This window comes from Equus caballus, chromosome 1 (assembly GCF_041296265.1).
Source record: "Equus caballus isolate H_3958 breed thoroughbred chromosome 1, TB-T2T, whole genome shotgun sequence".
NCBI classification, from domain to species: Eukaryota; Metazoa; Chordata; class Mammalia; order Perissodactyla; family Equidae; genus Equus; species Equus caballus.
In genome coordinates, this window is record NC_091684.1 from 158,317,773 (window position 1) to 158,335,333 (window position 17,561).

The window sequence follows — 17,561 nt, forward strand, 5'->3', positions numbered from 1 at the left end:
CTATTTAAATGTAAACAGTCTCATATGACTTGCAGCTACTGTACTGAACAGTGCAGTTCTACAGCCTGGAGCAACCATGGAAAATTTCCTTCCTTTCCTTGAGTTATGTTTTTCTTCTACATCTGTCTTTGCATGCTAGGTTCTTTGGCTGTTTTTGTGCTAGCGTTTGTCTAGTTGCCATGTCATTATTTTTGTTTTCATCATGCTTGAATTTCTCTGTCCATGTTAGTTTCTCCAACATAATATAACATACTGACTCTTTCTCCTAGTATCTTATAACCAGTTCGTTTTTACCTCAGACAAGCACAGTCTTTTACATAGCCAGGAAGAAAGATGGAGGCCGGAGGAGGGAGGTGGATAGTTGGTTTCAGCTGAAACAGCACACAGGAAGGTCAAGATATTGGTTTTAGACTAGCTCAATCTGTTAATGGGATCGCCAAGTGTCCTGGAACCTTAGAAGGCTGAGAGAGATACTGGACTACAGAGACCTAGTAATACAGATTTTTGGAGTCACAAGGAAAGACATAACAAACAGACTTTCCTACATGTCTTCAACTCTGTACAGATCAAAGCAACCTGAAAAGATCTTCATTTGACTATGTTAATTCTCTATTTTTTCTTTTCAAAGTTCTTCAACAAATAGTCTTTACCGATTGCTTCCATTTCTTCCACTACCCCATTCTTTTTTACTCTCCTAAAGTCTGTTACCTTCCTTACCTCATCATTGAAGCTATTCTCTCAACTCACTAATGCTACCCTATTTTTAAAAAACCAATGGCATTTTCCCTGTTCCCATTCTTCTGACTTCTCTGCAAGAAGCCCTGTCAAACTCCCATCCTTGAAACTCATCTCATAGCTTGTACAACCTGATACTATTTCTGGTCCTCTTCTCATTTCTCTGCTTCTGTTTTCTTTACCGAATCCTTTCACCTCCTCCTGCCACTCATATCTTATCAAAATAAGGGCGAGCCTATGTTCCCAAAATAAGAGAGAAGTTAGTTCTTATTTCTCAATCAGTAGACTGAAACACATGGGAAGAGAAACAAGGGACATACAGAGCAAACATAAAATGAGTGCTAAAATGGCAGCATTAAGCCCTCATATATCAATAATCACTGTAAATCTAAATAAATGGATTGTATTCTCCAATCAAAAGACACAGTGGCGGGATGGATTAAAAAACAAGACCCAACAATATGCTGCCTCCATGAAACACATCTCAGCTGTAAAGACAAACACAGGCTTACAGTGAAGGGATGGAAGATGATACTCCAAGCTAATGGCAAACAAAAGAAAGCGGGGGTTGCCATACTTATATCAGACAAAGTAGACTTCAAGATAAAACAGGCAATGAGAGACAAAGAGGGGGCAGTATACAATGATAAAAAGGACACTCTACCAAGAAGACATAACACTGATAAATATATATGCACCCAACACAGGAGCACCAAAGTACATAAAGCAACTATTAACAGACCTAAAAGGAAATATTAACAACATAACAGTAGCAGGGGACCTTAACACTTACATCAATGGATAGATGAGACAGACAGAAAGTCAACAAGGAAACAGTGGAATTAAATGAAAAGCTAGAGCAGATGGACTTTACAGACCTATATAGAACACTCCATCCAAAAACAGCAGAATACATACTCTTCTCAAGTGCACATGGAACATTCTCAAGGATAGACTATATGCTGAGAAACAAGACAAGCCTCAATAAATTTAAGAAGACTGAAATCATATCAAGCATCTTTTCTGACCAAAATCTATAAAACTAGTACTCAACTACAAGAAAAAAGCTAGGAAAGTGACAAATATGTGGAGACGAAACAACATGCTACTGAACAACCAATGGATCATTGAAGAAATTAAAGAAGAAATAAAAAAATATCTGGAGACAAATGAAAATACACTATACGAACTCATATGGGTGGCAGCAAAAGCAGTCTGAAAAGGGAAATTCACAGCAATGTAGGCCCACCTTAAAAAACAAGAAAAATCTCAAATAAGCAATCTTAAACTACACCAAACAGAATTAGAAAAAGAAGAACAAACAAAGCCCAAAGTCAGCAGAAGGAGGGAAACAATAAAAGTCAGAGCAGAAATAAATGAAATTGAAACCAAAAAAAAAAAACCAACAGTAGAAAGGATCACTGAAGCTAAGAGCTGATTCTTTGAGAGGATAAATAACATTGACAAACCCTTAGCCAGACTCACTAAGAAAAAAAGAGAGAAGGCTCAAATAAATAAAATTATGAAAGAGGAGAAATCACAACAGATACTAGAGAAATACAAAGGATTATAAGAGAATGCTATGAAAAACTATATGCCCACAAATTGGACAATCTAGAAGAAATGGATAAATTCTTAGACTCATACAACCTCCCAAAACTGAATGAAGAATAGAGAATCTGAATAGACCAATCACAACTAAGGAGAGTGAAACAGTAATCAAAAACTTCCCAAAAAATAGGGGCTGGCCCCGTGGCTGAGTGGTTAATTCGCGCTCCGCTGCAGGTGGCCCAGTGTTTCGTTGGTTCGAATCCCATGCGCGGACATGGCACTGCTCATCAAACCACGCTGAGGCAGCGTCCCACATGCCACAACTAGAAGGACCCACAGTGAAGAATATATACAACTATGCACCGGGGGGCTTTGGGGAGAAAAAGGAAAAAATAAAATCTTTAAATAAATAAATAAAATAAATAAATAAATAAATAAATAAATAAATAAAATTTAAAAAAACAAAAGTTCAGGACCAGATGGCTTCTCTGGAGAATTATACCAAACCTTCAAAGAAGATTTAATACTAATCTTTCTCAATCTATTCCAAATAGTTGAAGAAGACGGGACACTTGTTAACACATTTTACAAGGCCAACATCACCCTGATCCCAAAGCCAGACAAGGACAATACAAAGAAGGAAAATTACAAGCCGATATCACTAATGAACATAAATGCAAAAATCCTCAACAAAATAGTCGCAAACCGAATACAGTAATACATTAAAAAGATCATACACTATGATCAAGTGGGATTTATACCAGGGACACAGGGATGGTTCAATAACCACAAACCAATCAACGTGATACACCACATTAACAAAATGAGGAATAAAAAATGCATCATCATCTGAATAGATGCAGAGAAAGCATGTGACAAGATCCAACAGCCATTTATGATAAAACTCTCAATGAAATGGGTATAGAAGGAAAGTACTTCAACATAATAAAGGCCATATATAACAAACCCACAGCCAACACTATACTCAACAGGAAAAAACTGAGTCATCCCTCTGAGAAGAATAACAAGACAAGGGTGCCCACTCTCACCACTCTTTTTCAACACAGTACCGGAGGTCCTGGCCAGAGCAATAGGGAAGAAAAAGTAGTAAAAGGAATCCAAATAGGCAATGAAAAAGTGAAACTCTCACTGTTTGAAGATGACATGATTTTATACACAGAAAACCCTAAAAAATCCATCAGAAAACTATTAGAAATAATCAACAAATACAGCACAGTTGCAGGGTACCAAATCAGCTTACAAAAATCAGTTGCATTTCTATACTCTGATAACGAACTAATAGAATGAGAACTCAAGAATACAATCCCATTTACAACTGCAACAAAAAGAACAAAATATCTAGGAATAAATTTAACCAAGGAGGTGAAAGACCTATACAATGAAAACTATAAGACATTATTGAAAGAAATCGATGATGACATAAAGAAATGGAAAGATATTCCACACACATGGTTTGGAAGAAGAAACATAGTTAAAATGTCCATACTACCTAAAGCAATCTATAGATTCAGTGCAATCCCAATCAGAATCCCAATGACATTCTTCACAGAAATAGAACAAAGAATCCTAAAATTCATATGGGGCAACAAAAGACCTCAAATAGCTAAAGTAATCCTGAGAAAAAACAACAAACCTGGAGGCATCACAATCCCTGACTTCAAAATATACTACAAAGCTATAGTAATCAAAACAGCATGGTTAGGGCCAGCCCCATGGCTGAGTGGTTCAGTCTGTGCGCTCTGCTTCAGCAGCCCAGTGTTTTGCCAGTTTGGATCCTGGGCACAGACGTGGCACTGCTCATTAAGCCATGCTGAGGTGGTGTCCCACATAGCACAACCAGAAGGACCTGCAACTAGAATATACACCTACATACTGGGGGGCTTTGGAGAGGAGAAGAAGATTGGCAACAGAAGTTAGCTCAGGTGCCAATCTTAAAACAAGAAAACAGCATGGTACTGGTACAAAAACAGGCACATAGATTCATGGAACAGAATTGAAAACCCAGAAACAAAACCACACATCTTTGGATAGCTAATCTTCGACAAAGGAGCTAAGAATACACAATGGAGAAAGGAAAGTCTCTTCAATAAATCTTGGGAAAACTGGACAGCCACATGCAAAAGAATGAAAGTAGACCATTATCTTTCACCATACACAAAAATTAACTCAAGTGCATCAAAGACTTGAAGGTAAGATCCAAAACCCTAAAACTCCTAGGAGAAAATATAGGCAGTAGACTCTTTGACATTGGTCTTAAAAAGCTCTTTGCAAATACCATGTCTACTGGAACAAGGAAAACAAAAGAAAAAATAAACAAGTGGGACTTCAGATTAAAGAGCTTCTGCAAGGCAAAGGAAACAAGAAACAAAATGAAAAGACAATCCACCAACTGGGAGAAAATATTTGCAAATCATATATGCAACAATGGGTTAATCTCCAAAATATATAAAGAACTCACACAACTCAACAACAAAAAAATCAAACAACCTGATCGAAAAATGGGCAGAGGATATGAACAGACATTTCTCCAAAGAAGTGTCAGATGGCCAATAGGCACATGAAAAGATGCTCAACATCACTGATCGTCAGGGAAATGCAAATCAAAACTACACTAAGATATCACCTTACACCCATTAGAACGGCTATAATAACCAAGACAAAAAATAGGAAATGTTGGAGAGGTTGCGGAGAAGAGGGGAACCCTCACACACTGCTGGTGGGAATGCAAACTGGTTCAGCCACTATGGAAAACAGTATGGAGATTTCTCAAAAAACTAAAAATAGAAATACCATATGACCCAGCCATCCCACTACTGGATATCTATCCAAAGAACTTGAAATCAGCAATTCAAAGATACCTCTGCACCCCTATGTTCATTGCAGCATTATTCACAAAGCCAAGATGTGGAATCAACCCAAGTGCCCATGGATTGATGACTGGATAAAGAAGATATGGTACATATATATACAATGGAATACCACTCGGCCATAAAAAATGACAAAATTGTCCCATTCACCACATGGATGGACCTTGAGGGTATTATGTTAAGCGAAATAAGCCAGACAGAAAAAGACAAACACTGTATGATTCCACTCTTATGTGGAAGATAAAGAAACACATAGACAAAGAGAACTATTTAGAGGTTATCAGGGGGAAGGAGGGTGGCGGGGTGAGCACAAAGGGTGAAGGGGCACATCTATAAGATGACTGACTAATAATAAGGTACAACTGAAATTTCACAATATTGTAAACTATCATAACCTCAATAAAAAAAAGAAAAACTCCAAAAAAATACAAGTCCAGGACCAAATGGCTTCTCTGGAGAATTCTACCAAACACTCAAAAAAGACTGAATACTTATCTTTCTCAATCTATTCCAAATAGTTGAAGAAGATGGAATACTTCCTAACACATTTTACAAGGCCAACATCACCCTGATCCCAAAGCCAGATAAGGACAACCTAAAGAAGGAAAATTACAGGCCAATGTCGCTGACTAACATAGATGCAAAACTCCTCAACAAAATATTGACAAACTGCATACAACAATACATTAAAAAGACATACACCATGATCAAGTGGGATTTATACCAGGGATGCAGGGATGGTTCAACATCCGCAAATCAATCAATGTGATACACCACATTAACAAAATGAGGAATAAAAACCACATGATTATCTCAATAGATGCAGAAAAAATGACTGGAATCATCCTAAGCAGATCCCTGAGAAGATATTTTGATCCAGCTTAGAAACTGTATTTTAAACATAATCAGGAAACTAAGAACTTTGTGTGAGCTTTTCACACATACACTTAAAGCTGTAATATAGTTTCCTGGCAGTTAGTTCACGCTCAGACGACTAATGATATTCAAGCTAAAAATGTTAAACTTCTATAAAGCAAATTTAAATTCCTCTATATTTCTAAAATTTGGAATCACAAAAGCACAAAACTATAAACCTCAAGTAACATCTATAAACACATGGCTCTAGGCTATTCTCTTGCAGACTATTTGCTTCAGTCAAACTTTAATATTTTCAAAAAATTAATAATAACTTACCAAATCCCAAAGTCCGACTTGCCCAGATTTGGCCCCAGCTGCCACCAAAGTTCTAGTTTCTGATGGGTGGATAGCTATAGCGAATATTGGGCCTTTGGTAACTTTATTAACAGTATTTTCACTGATGACCATGCCACTTAAACTGGCTTTGTAGCTGAGAACATTAAAAATTCAAATTTTAGAAGTAAAACCAATCTCAATAGTCAAAATAAGTGAAATATGAGTCAAAAGAGAAAAATCACAATTAGTAAATAAATGTAGGAAAATATTCAACTTCCTGGAAACCAAGGAAATCAAATTAAACAATGGAATACCATTTTTCACTTATAAAAGCTAGTAAACTGCAGTTAAACATACACATTCACATATATTGCTAGTGGCAAAGTAAGTTCATATAAGATTTTCAGAAGAAAAAAGATTTTGGAAAACAATTCAGCAATGTTTACTAAGAGCCAGAAAAAAGGCCAAAATATGTGACTCATTAATCTCACTTCTGGAATCTATCCTAAGGCAATAACCCACTATCACTAGTACACACTTCAAGAAACACATGCAAGGGGCTGGCCCCATGGCCAAGTGGTTAACTTCACGTGCTCCACTTTGGGGGCCCAGGGTTTCACTGGTTCGGATCCTGGGCGCAGACATGGAACCACTCATCAGGCCACGTTGAGGTGGCATCCCACATGCCACAACTAGAAGGACCCACAACTAAAGTATACAACTATGTACTGGGGGATTTGGGGAGAAAAAGCAGAAAAAAAAGAAGAAGAAGATTGGCAACAGTTGTTAGCTCAAGTGCCAATCTCTAAAAATAAAAAGAAAGAAACACATGCAGACATACAAACACACAAAACTAAATAGAAAACAACTCCAAATACCAAGGGAGTGAAAGGAAGTTAAGTAAATTCCACCTACTCAATGGAGTATTATGCAATTATTCAATAAATTTCAGGGCTCTAATAACATGCAACCACAATGTTAATGAAAAAGTATAATGCAAAATTGTATATACATTAGAACATAAAATTAAAATTTATGTGAATTCATTCACTTAGTAAACATTGAATGAATATCTATTATGTGCTAGGTACTGTTCTAGTTATTGAGACAAAATCCTGCATTCATCAAGCTTATATCCTAGTGGTATTGCATATGGCAATACTTGAAAGGAAACATACAAAAACAACAGTTGTTAGGGTAGAAATATTACGGGCAATTTTTTCACTTCATTTTCAAAATTTCCTGTAATGGTATATAGTCTTTATAACTTAAAAATCTCAGAAAGTGTAAAACAAAAGCAAGGAATTTTAACTCACCTTTTAATGCTAGATAATCCCTTCTCAGCATTCTTACTACTTGTCTGAAACAATGAGACCAAAGAACTAAGTTAATATATGTACTGAGATTTCCTTAATAGATGATTCTAAAAGCTATAAGCCCCCTAAAATGATACCTTGCTCACTTCTGCCCAAGTCTGTAGAAATCCTTTAAATAGCTCACTGTTATCATCTTGATTTTCAGGAGTCATTTCTAAAGGCCCAGGAGGTAACAAAGGCTGTTATGAAAAATAAGAAAAAAAAAAAGTTGATTGTCACCCTGCCCTAAAATGTAAGCTTGAGGTTTTTCACTACTTTAAACTTTCAACACCAACAACAGGAGTGCCACATTGTTAGCATTCAAAAATAGTTGTTCAATGAATGCCAGGTATCCTGTAAAGTAATAACATGTATTATCTCATTTAATCCTCTCACTAATCCAGTGAATGAGATATCACATTTTATTTTATTTATTTTTTTAACAGCTGTTTTTTTTCATGTTTTTTATTTTTGGTGAGGACAATTGGCCCTGACTAACATCTGTGGCCAATCTTCCTTTTTTTTTTCCCTTCCCAAAACCCCAGTACACAGTTGTATATCCTACTTGTAGGTCATTCTAGTTCCTCTATGTGGGATGCCACCACAGCATGGCCTGATGAGCGGTGTATAGGTCCGCACCCAGGATTCAAACTGACAAATCCCGGGCCACCAAAGTGGAGTGTGCAAACTTAATCACTTGGCCATGGGGCCAGCCCCAGAGATACCACATTTTAAAGATATTGGAATGAAACTTAGGGAAGTTAACTTGTCCAAGTTACACTGCCAATAATTGGAATTGCTGGGAACTGATTCAGATCAATTCAATTTCATTATTCAAAGTTATTATTCTATGCCAGTGTTTTTTAAATCACAAGTTGTAACAATGGGTCGTGAAATCATTTTAATACATCACAACCAGCAATGTGTTTTAGCAAATGAGAAAAGACTAGAATAGAAAATACAAAAACGCATCACATGTAATAAGGATAAACATCAATTCACAAAAGTTTTGTCTCAGTTGTCTGTGTGTGTGTGTGTGTGTGTGTGTGTGTGTGTGGAATGGGTTCAACATAATTATATTTCTTATCATGGATGGAGGCTTCAATAAAATGTGAAAGCTACTCTTCCCCAGCACCTTAATTTGCAATTAGCTCCCAAAGCATCAGTCTAATTAGTACTATGTTTCAATTTATAATTAAGCACTTTGATATAAAGTATTAAAAACAGTCAGTGCTCTTGAATAAAAAATATAATTACAACCTTATTTAGATAATAAATTCGGTAAATAAAAACTCTCTCACTGATAGTATATAATTATAGTACAGAAAGGGACCCCCATCACTATTATTACAAATTTATTATTAATAATGTTAATAACTCCCATTTATGGACTACTTGCTAAGCCTTTAATACAATGTAAGGAACTCTTTAGATACTATTTCATTTAACCCTCACAATACCCCTTGGAGGTTTCTATTATTGTTGCCATTTTAAAAATGGGGAAACCAAGGCTCAGAAAGGTTAAGTAATTTACCCACAATCCCACAGCAGTTAAGCCTGCAGAAATACAGAATCCAACCCAGTCTTTATGACTTTGAAATCTTACTCATTAAACCATACGACTATTAAGTATTAAATTGATGAAGTACAAATTAAACATAATTCAATGACTTTTTTGTCTAGTTTCAAACACTTCAAAATTTTCAGTATTTTGTTGAGTTAATATAATGTATTGGCACTCTTTCTTACATTTTCATCTGCTACTAATATTGTTGGCTGGGTTGGGGTTGTTGGTAATGAAACTCCTGAAGGATCTACTTTTAGTAATCGCATTGACCTTCTACATCCAATCTCATTTTCTCTCTTCTTAGGCTTCTTTCTAAAGGAGTGGGAAAAAACTCATGTTACACTCATAAAACAATTATATGTATCTACTAATATTAAGGAAATAACTTATAGGAATGTATCTCATGGATATATTCACACATTGCAAAGATGTATGTACATGGCTACACCAATTTTAATTAAAACTCTGGAAACATAAATGTTCATCATAGGGAGGTAAAAGGTATTAAATTATGACATACGTATCTAATAGAATATGCAGCCATAAAAAAGAATAAAATAGATCTTTGTGTGCTGATATGACATGAACCCTAAGATATAAGAAGCAAAAACAAGGTCCAGTATATGTTAAATATGCTTCCATTTGCTTATTTACAAAAATGTCACACATTTGCACATGCTGAAATTACCTACGGAAGAATATACATGAAAACTATTAACAGTGGTTTCCTCTAGGGAGAAGGCCTGAAGAACTAAGGTCTAGGATGAGAAAGATATTTAAATGTTTCATTGCCTTCCCTTCCATATAGTTTACTTTTTAAAATCATATACATACCCTACTTTTTTATGTACTATTTTTTCATTTAAAAAAAGTAGTTGTTTTACTATAAGTTTTTTAATTTTAAGTTTTCAGTTCCATATGTAAGGAGCTTGAAAGCCACAACTCTGTCTTGCCAAGTAAAAAGCTAAACAGACTGAAAAATCAACAATCAAAATTAAGAGAGGCGAGGTCACAGTGCAAACTGCTGAGCCCAATACTAGAGACAGACAGCAAATACAAGGAGTTATGCTTACTGGAGCAGAGACTCAGGAACAGAAACCATCATAGGATCAAGTGCCAGGGTAGGAAAACCTGAATGGTAACTGACCAATTGCTGGAGACTCAGGGTGGACAAGTCTGAGAGTTAAAAACTCCTGGGTGGTCCACACAAAAATCTGCACGTGGATGTTAGCAGCAGCTTTGTTTGTAACTGGCAAAACTAGGCAACCAAGATGTCCTTCAACAGGTGAATGGATAAACAGACTGTGGTAATCCAGTTAATGGAATATTATTCAGCACTAAAAAGAAATGAGCTATCAAGCCATGAAAAGACATGGAGGAACATTAAACGTATATTACTAAGAGAAAGAAGCCAATCTGAAAAGGCTACATACTGTATGATCCCAAATACATGATATTATGGAAAAGGTAAAACTATGGAGACAATAAAAAGATCAGTGACTCTCAGGAGTGGTGATAGGGAGGGGATGAATAGGCAGAACATAGAGGATTTTTAGGACAGTGAAAATACTCTGTATATTATAATGATGGATATATGTCATTATACATTTGTACAAATCCATAGGGTACAACACCAAGAGTGAACCTTAAAGTAAACTACGGACTTAGAGTGATTATGATGTATCAGTGTAGGTTCATTCTTGGTAACAAATGTACCACTCTGGTGAGTAATGTTGATAATGAGGGAGGCTATGAGGGCGTAGGGGCAGGGGATATTTGAGAAATCTCTCTAACTTCCTCTCAATTTCCTTGTGAAACTAAAACTTCTCTAAAAAAATAAAGTCTTTGGGGGGCTGGCCCCGTGGCCGAGTGGTTAAGTTCACGCGCTCCACTGCAGGTGGCCAGTATTTCGTTGGTTCGAATCCTGGGCGCGGACATGGCACTGCTCATCAAACCACGCTGAGGCACCGTCCCACATGCCACAACTAGAAGGACCCACAACAAAGAATATACAACTATGTACCGGGGGGCTTTGGGGAGAAAAAAGAACAAAATAAAATCTTTAAAAATAAATAAAGTCTTTGAAAAAAAAAAAAAACCTCAAAAGGTACTCACCACAACAATTTTGTGAGATTTACGTCCAGGAGCTCAACTAAGTCCTCATAGTTAACTATCAGAGAAAAATCCCTTCATACTTCCCCCAGAGGGTGGGAAAAAGAAACCATTTTGAAATATACCAGAGCACTCTGTTCTTCTCAATGAGACCTGCCTTCAGGAGAACTACTTAACCAGAGCCTAACCTGCTAGGGTATTATCAGAGCCTAACTGACCCAGGAGAAGGGAAATACCCAACTCCAGCCCACTCTTGTCATCCTCTCCCACCTAACCGGCTTGGAAAAAACCTAAAACATTTGTGAAATTCTCAGTCCAGAGGCAGAGACAGGCTCACTAAAGACTGAGACCTTATCACAGGATGCTTCCCTTCCCCCTACACTGTACCACATTACTAAAGGCCTATTTACAACAGTTCCTTTTCCCCAGTACATCATGTCCAGTTATCAAGAAAAAAATTACAAGGCACACTGAGAGGCAAAAAACACAATTTGAAGAGACAGAGCAAGCATTAGAACCGACGTAACAGGAATGTTGGAACTATCAGACCAGGAATTTAAAACAACTACAATTAATATGCGAAGGGCTCTAATGGATAAGAGACATCATGCAAGAACAGATGGGCAATATAAGCAGAGAGATGGAAATCCTAAGAAAGAACCAAAAATAAATGCTAGAGATCAAAAACACTCTAACAGGAATGCCTTTGATGGGCCTATTTAAAGAGTAGACATGGCTGAGGAAAGAATCTCTGAGCTTGAGGATATCTCAATAGGAACCTCCAAAACTGAAAGCAAGGAGAAAAAAGACTGAAAAAAAACCCCCAGAATATCCAAGGACTGTGGGACAACTACAAAAGGTGTAACATACACATAATGGGAATAGCAGAAGGAGAGGAAAAAGAAAAGGAACAGAGGAAATATTTGAAACAATAACAACTGAGAATTTCTCCAAATTAATGTCAGGCACCAAATCACAGATCCAGGAAGGTCAGAGTGCATCAAGCAATTTAAATGCCAAAAAAAACCCTACACCAAGGCAATTCATTTCCAAACTACAAAAAAAACAAAGATGAAAAATCCTGAAAGAAGCCAGAAGGAAAAACACCACCTTATCTATGGAGGAACAAAGATCAGAGTTATATCCATCTCCTCAGAAACCGTGAAAGCAAGAAAAGAGTCTAGTGAAATATTGAAAGTGTTGAGAGAAAAAAACCAATCAACCTAGGATTCTGTATCCTGGGAAATTATCCATCAAAAGTGAAGGAAATAAGACTTTCTCAGACAAACAAAAATTATGGGAGGGACCAGCCCTGTGGCTGAGTGGTTAAGTTTGCGCACTCCACTTCGGTGGCCGAGGGTTTTGCCGGTTCAGATCCTGGGCACGGACATGGCACTGCTCATCAAACCATCCCACATGCCACAACTAGAAGGATCCACAACTAAAATATACAACTATGTACTGGGGCGCTTTGGGGAGAAAAAGGAAAAATAAAATCTTTAAAAAAAAAAATTATGGGAATATGTAGCCAGTAGTCCTGCTTTGCAATAAATGTTAAAAGAAGTTCTTTAGAGAGAAGAAAAATAACATACGTCGGAAACTTAGATTTACATAAAGATAGGAAGAGCATTGCAGAAGGAATAAGTAAAGGTAAAATAAAAACTTTTTTCTTATTCTTAATTGATGTAAGATAACAGTTTGTTCAAAATAACAACACTGTATTTGATTATGTATGCTTAACATATATATCTTATGTCTGTGCGTTTATATATACATATGTATGCTTATGTATATAAGCGCTTATGTGTATAGCCAGCCCTGGTGGTCTAGCGGTTAAGATTTGGCACTGTGACCACCATGGCCCAGGTTCATTTCCCAGTCAGGGAACTACAATGCTCCCATCTGTTGGTTGTTATATTGTGGTGGCTGCATGCTGCTGTGATGCTGAAAGCAATGCCACTGGTATTTCAAATACCAGAAGGGTCACCGAGGGTGGACAGCTTTCAGCAGAGCTTCCAGACTAAGACAAACTAGAAAGAAGGACCTGGCCACCCACCTCTGAAAAAATCGGTCATGAAAACCCTATGAACAGCAGTGGAGCATTGTCTGATATAACTCCAGAAGGTGAGAGGATGGCTTGAAAAGACCAGGTGGGGTTCTGCTCAGCTATACACAGGGACGCGAGGAGTCAGAATTGACTTGACAGCACTAAACAACAACAAAAATGCGTAAGTGTGCATATATATAAGTGAAATGAATGACAACAATGATACAAGGGACAAGAGGGAAGAATTAGGATAATTTTGTTATTATAAGGTACTCACCCTACCCTTGAAGTGGTATACTGTTATTTGAAAGTGAACTTGGATTAGTTGTATATTGTAAATTCTAAGATAACCACTAAAAAAAGCAAAAAAAGAAGTATAACTGATATCCTAAGAAAGGAGAGAAAATGGAATCAGATAAAACATTCAATTAAAAACACAAAAGGCAGAAAAAGAGTGGAAGACAAAAACAGAAACAAAGAACAAGGGAAATAAATAGAAAACTAACAAATATGGTAGATATTAATCTAACTACATCAATAATCACTTTGAACATCAATTGTCTAAATGTACCAATTACAAGAGATTGTCAGAGTGGATCAAAACACAACACCCAAATATATTGTCTACAAGAAACCCAATTTAAATATAAAGACACATCTAGATTAAAAGTAACTGAATGGAGAAAAATATACCACGCTAACATGAATCAAAAGAAAGCAGGAGCAGCAAGATTAATTTCAGATAGAGCAGACTTCAAAGCAAAGAAAGTTATCAGGGATAAAGAAGGGCATTATGTAATGATAAAGGGGTCAATTCTCCAAGAGATACTAAGTCTTAACAAGTATGCACCTAATGATGGAGTGTCTAACTACATGAGGCAAAAACTAATAGAAGTGCAAGGAGAAATAGAGAACTCTATTGTCTTAGTTGGAGATTTCAACACTGTTCTATCAAAAATGGAGAGATCCAGTAGGCAGAAAATCAGGGAGGACACAGTTGAACTCAAGAACACCATCTATCAACTGCATGTAAATAACATCTACAGACTACTTCATCCAACAACAGCAGAATATACATTCTTCTCAAGCTGACATGGAAAATTCACCAAAGTAGACCACATTCCACACCATAAAACATACCTTAACAAATTTAAAAGAATAGAAATCATACAATGTTTGCTCTCAGACCATAATGAAATTAAACTAGCAATCAATAACAGAAAGAGAACTGGAGAATCCCAAAATAAAGATTAAACAACACACTTCTAAATAACACAAGAGTCAAAGAAGAAATCTCAAGAGAACAAAAAATATTTTGAACTAAATGAAAACATAACTTATCAAAACTAATGGGATGCAGGGAAAGAAATGTTTAGATGGAAATTTGTAACATTGAATGCACATATTAGGAAAGAAGAAAGGCCAAAATCAATCATCTAAGTTTCTACCTTAAGAAACTAGAAAACAAAGAGCAAATTAAATCCGAAGTAAGCAGAAGAAAAGAAATAATAAAAATTAGAGCAGATCAATGAAACTGAAAACAAGAAATCAACAGGGAAAAATCAATAAACCAGAAGGTGGTTCTCTGAAAAGACCAATAAAATCAAAAAGCCTCTAGCCAGATTGACTAAGAAAAAAAAGAGAGAGGAAACAAATTACTAATATCAGAAACAAAAGAGGGGACTCACTACAAATCCTATGGACATTAAAAAGGTAATAAAGGAATAATATGAACAATTCTACACCCACATATTTCGTAACCTAGATGAAATGGACAATTCCTTGAAAGACACAATTCGCCAAAAACAACATAAGAAATAGACAGTTGGAATAGGCCTATACCTATTAAAGAAACTGAATCAATAATTAATAACCTTCCAAAACAGAAAGCACCAGGCTGATATGGGTTCACTGGTGAATTTTACCAAAGATTTAAGGAAGAAATTATACCAATTCTCCACAATCTCTGTCAGAGGATAGAAGAAAAGGCAATACTACCTAATGCATTCTATAAAGCAGCATTACTCTAATACCAAAACCAGACAGACATTACAAGAACAGAAAACTACAGACTGAGACATTGGTGGGGGCCATTGTTCTGAGCCCTACTCATTGTTCTGAGCTGGTCCAGGCGAGCTGATACAGACACAGGTGGGGGCCATTGAGGTGCGTCCCTTGGGCTGTTAGCCCAGGGGTCTGCCATACCCACTAGAGCACAGATTTAATCCAGTTCAGCCAGGGCAGGCAACCCGCCCTAGGGACTGGCCCCACCTAACAGCAAGCCCTCAGGCTACTTTTCAGCCAGCATTGACTGAATGCCTTGATCCTCTACAGGCAGGCAAAGGTGTCTGCCTCTGTGGGGCAGGGCTTGTGTGAGGACCTGGTGAACTGTGGGGAGCATTGGGGCAGAGGTGGGGGCCTCTGCAGTGTGGCGGTGGGGTACGCTCCAGGGGGTTGAGAAGTGTGCACAGACCAGGACTGTGCTGACAGTGTATGTGGTCCAGAGGAGGGGCGAGGCTTATCAGCGGCAGAAGACTTGTGTTTCACAAATAGCCATAAAAAGGATCAGCCCCACCTTCCAAAGCCTGAAACAACTGAGTGCCTCCATGCCAAGGCCTAGCCCGACTCAGCTGCACTCCTAAGAGAACTGACATCAGCCTTGTTGGCCTCAGGCCTATCACAACTGTACGCCCCTGAGCCTAGCAACCAGCTACACTGGGTACCAACCCAATTAAGAGGTCAATTGCAATAAGAGTGTGCTAACAGGTCGGACCAAGATGGCGGAGTGAGTGGTCTTCTTTGTCTCTCCCTCGTCGAATCTACAACTAATTGGACATTCACCGATTAACAAAGGATATCCAGATAGCATCTCAAGATGCCTAAGAGTCTCGTACTACTATACATCGGAAGGCAGACGGAATTCCCCCCAGGAGGAGGTGGAAATAGGTGAAAACTCTCCGACCCCTGACGCCCAGACAGCCTAGTTCCTGCAGGAGGCTCTCTTCCAGCGGACTCCCCCATAGCATTGCCACACACCAAGGGTGGGAGTGTGCACTCACCAGTGGAGTGATGGTGGAAACAGGTGACAAGAGCCCTACTCAAGCCCCCTGCAATTACAGCTAAGCCCAGGGGGAATCCCCAGGGTCCTGCACCCACCGGCAGGGAAGGCCTCCGCTCGCCATTAGCAGGGAGGCTCCGCCCAGAATCCAGAACAAAGGGAAGCTCCAGGCGGATTCCCTGGCACAGCACCAGACCGCAAGCTGCTGCTGGGCCCACGGTCTCCGGCACACGGGTCAGTGCAGGGGGTGCCCGGACTTCCCGTGGACGTGCTTGGGGACAGGGTTGGAGCTCCAGCGCCCAGCTCTGTGGTTCGGGGGGAGGCTCCGGGGTCCTGCACCTCCCTGGCAGGGAAAGCCTCTGCTCACCATTAGCTGGGAGGCCTCACCCAGAATCCAGAGCAAAGGGAAGCTCCCAGCGGGCGGATTCCCTGGCACTGCACCAGACCACCAGCTGCTGCTGGGCCCATGGTCTCCGGCGCACGGGTCGGTGCATGGGGTGCCCGGACTTCCCATGCACGTGCTTGGGGACTGGGTGGAGCTCCAACACCCGGCTCTACAGCCCGGGGGGATGCTCCAGGGTCCCGCACCAACCCAGCAGGGAGGGCCTCTGCTCGCCATTGGCAGGGAGGCCCCGCCCAGCATTCGGAACACCAGGAAGCTCCCTAGACTACAATTCCCCACAAGGCAGCAGCTTACAAGCCACCGCCAGGCCCACGGACTCTGGCTGTGTCCCAGACGAGGCAAGGGGCTCCCAGAGATCCCGTGAGAGTGGAGTGGGGCAGAGTGGAGCTCTGGTGAAACGGCTATGTAGCCCAGAGGGGAACTCCAGGTTCCTATAGCAGCCTCAGCTAAAGTCTCTGCACAGCACTAGTGGAGAGGTCCCGACTGGCAATCGCAAGGCGGGAAGGCCCTGGGGCAAAAGTAGCACAGCTAGGTGAGCTAACGACAGACTGCAGAAGATACCCATAGCTCTGCTGGGACCTGTAGTGGACAAGTGTGATCTTGTGGGCTCTGTTAGGGACAAAGTGGCGATTATAGGTGATCCTGCTCCTG

At 39.0% G+C, this 17,561-nt stretch overlaps 1 protein-coding gene across 6 annotated transcripts in view; it reads right to left on the bottom strand.

The window, feature by feature from the left end:
- The window catches only part of WDR76 (WD repeat domain 76), a 59,662-nt gene that overhangs the window by 19,346 nt on the left and 22,755 nt on the right, over positions 1 to 17,561 (bottom strand). For all 6 annotated transcript variants that reach the window (XR_011426926.1, XM_070237727.1, XM_070237735.1 and 3 more), the window contains 4 exons: positions 9,473 to 9,602; positions 7,822 to 7,923; positions 7,685 to 7,728; positions 6,369 to 6,522 (listed from right to left, as the gene is read on the bottom strand). Coding sequence is in view for 5 of the 6 variants with exons in the window: in XM_070237727.1 (XP_070093828.1) it covers positions 6,369 to 6,522; positions 7,685 to 7,728; positions 7,822 to 7,923; positions 9,473 to 9,602 (430 nt within the window). In the remaining variant the exon portion in view is untranslated. The remainder of the gene's footprint in view (positions 1 to 6,368; positions 6,523 to 7,684; positions 7,729 to 7,821; positions 7,924 to 9,472; positions 9,603 to 17,561) is intronic.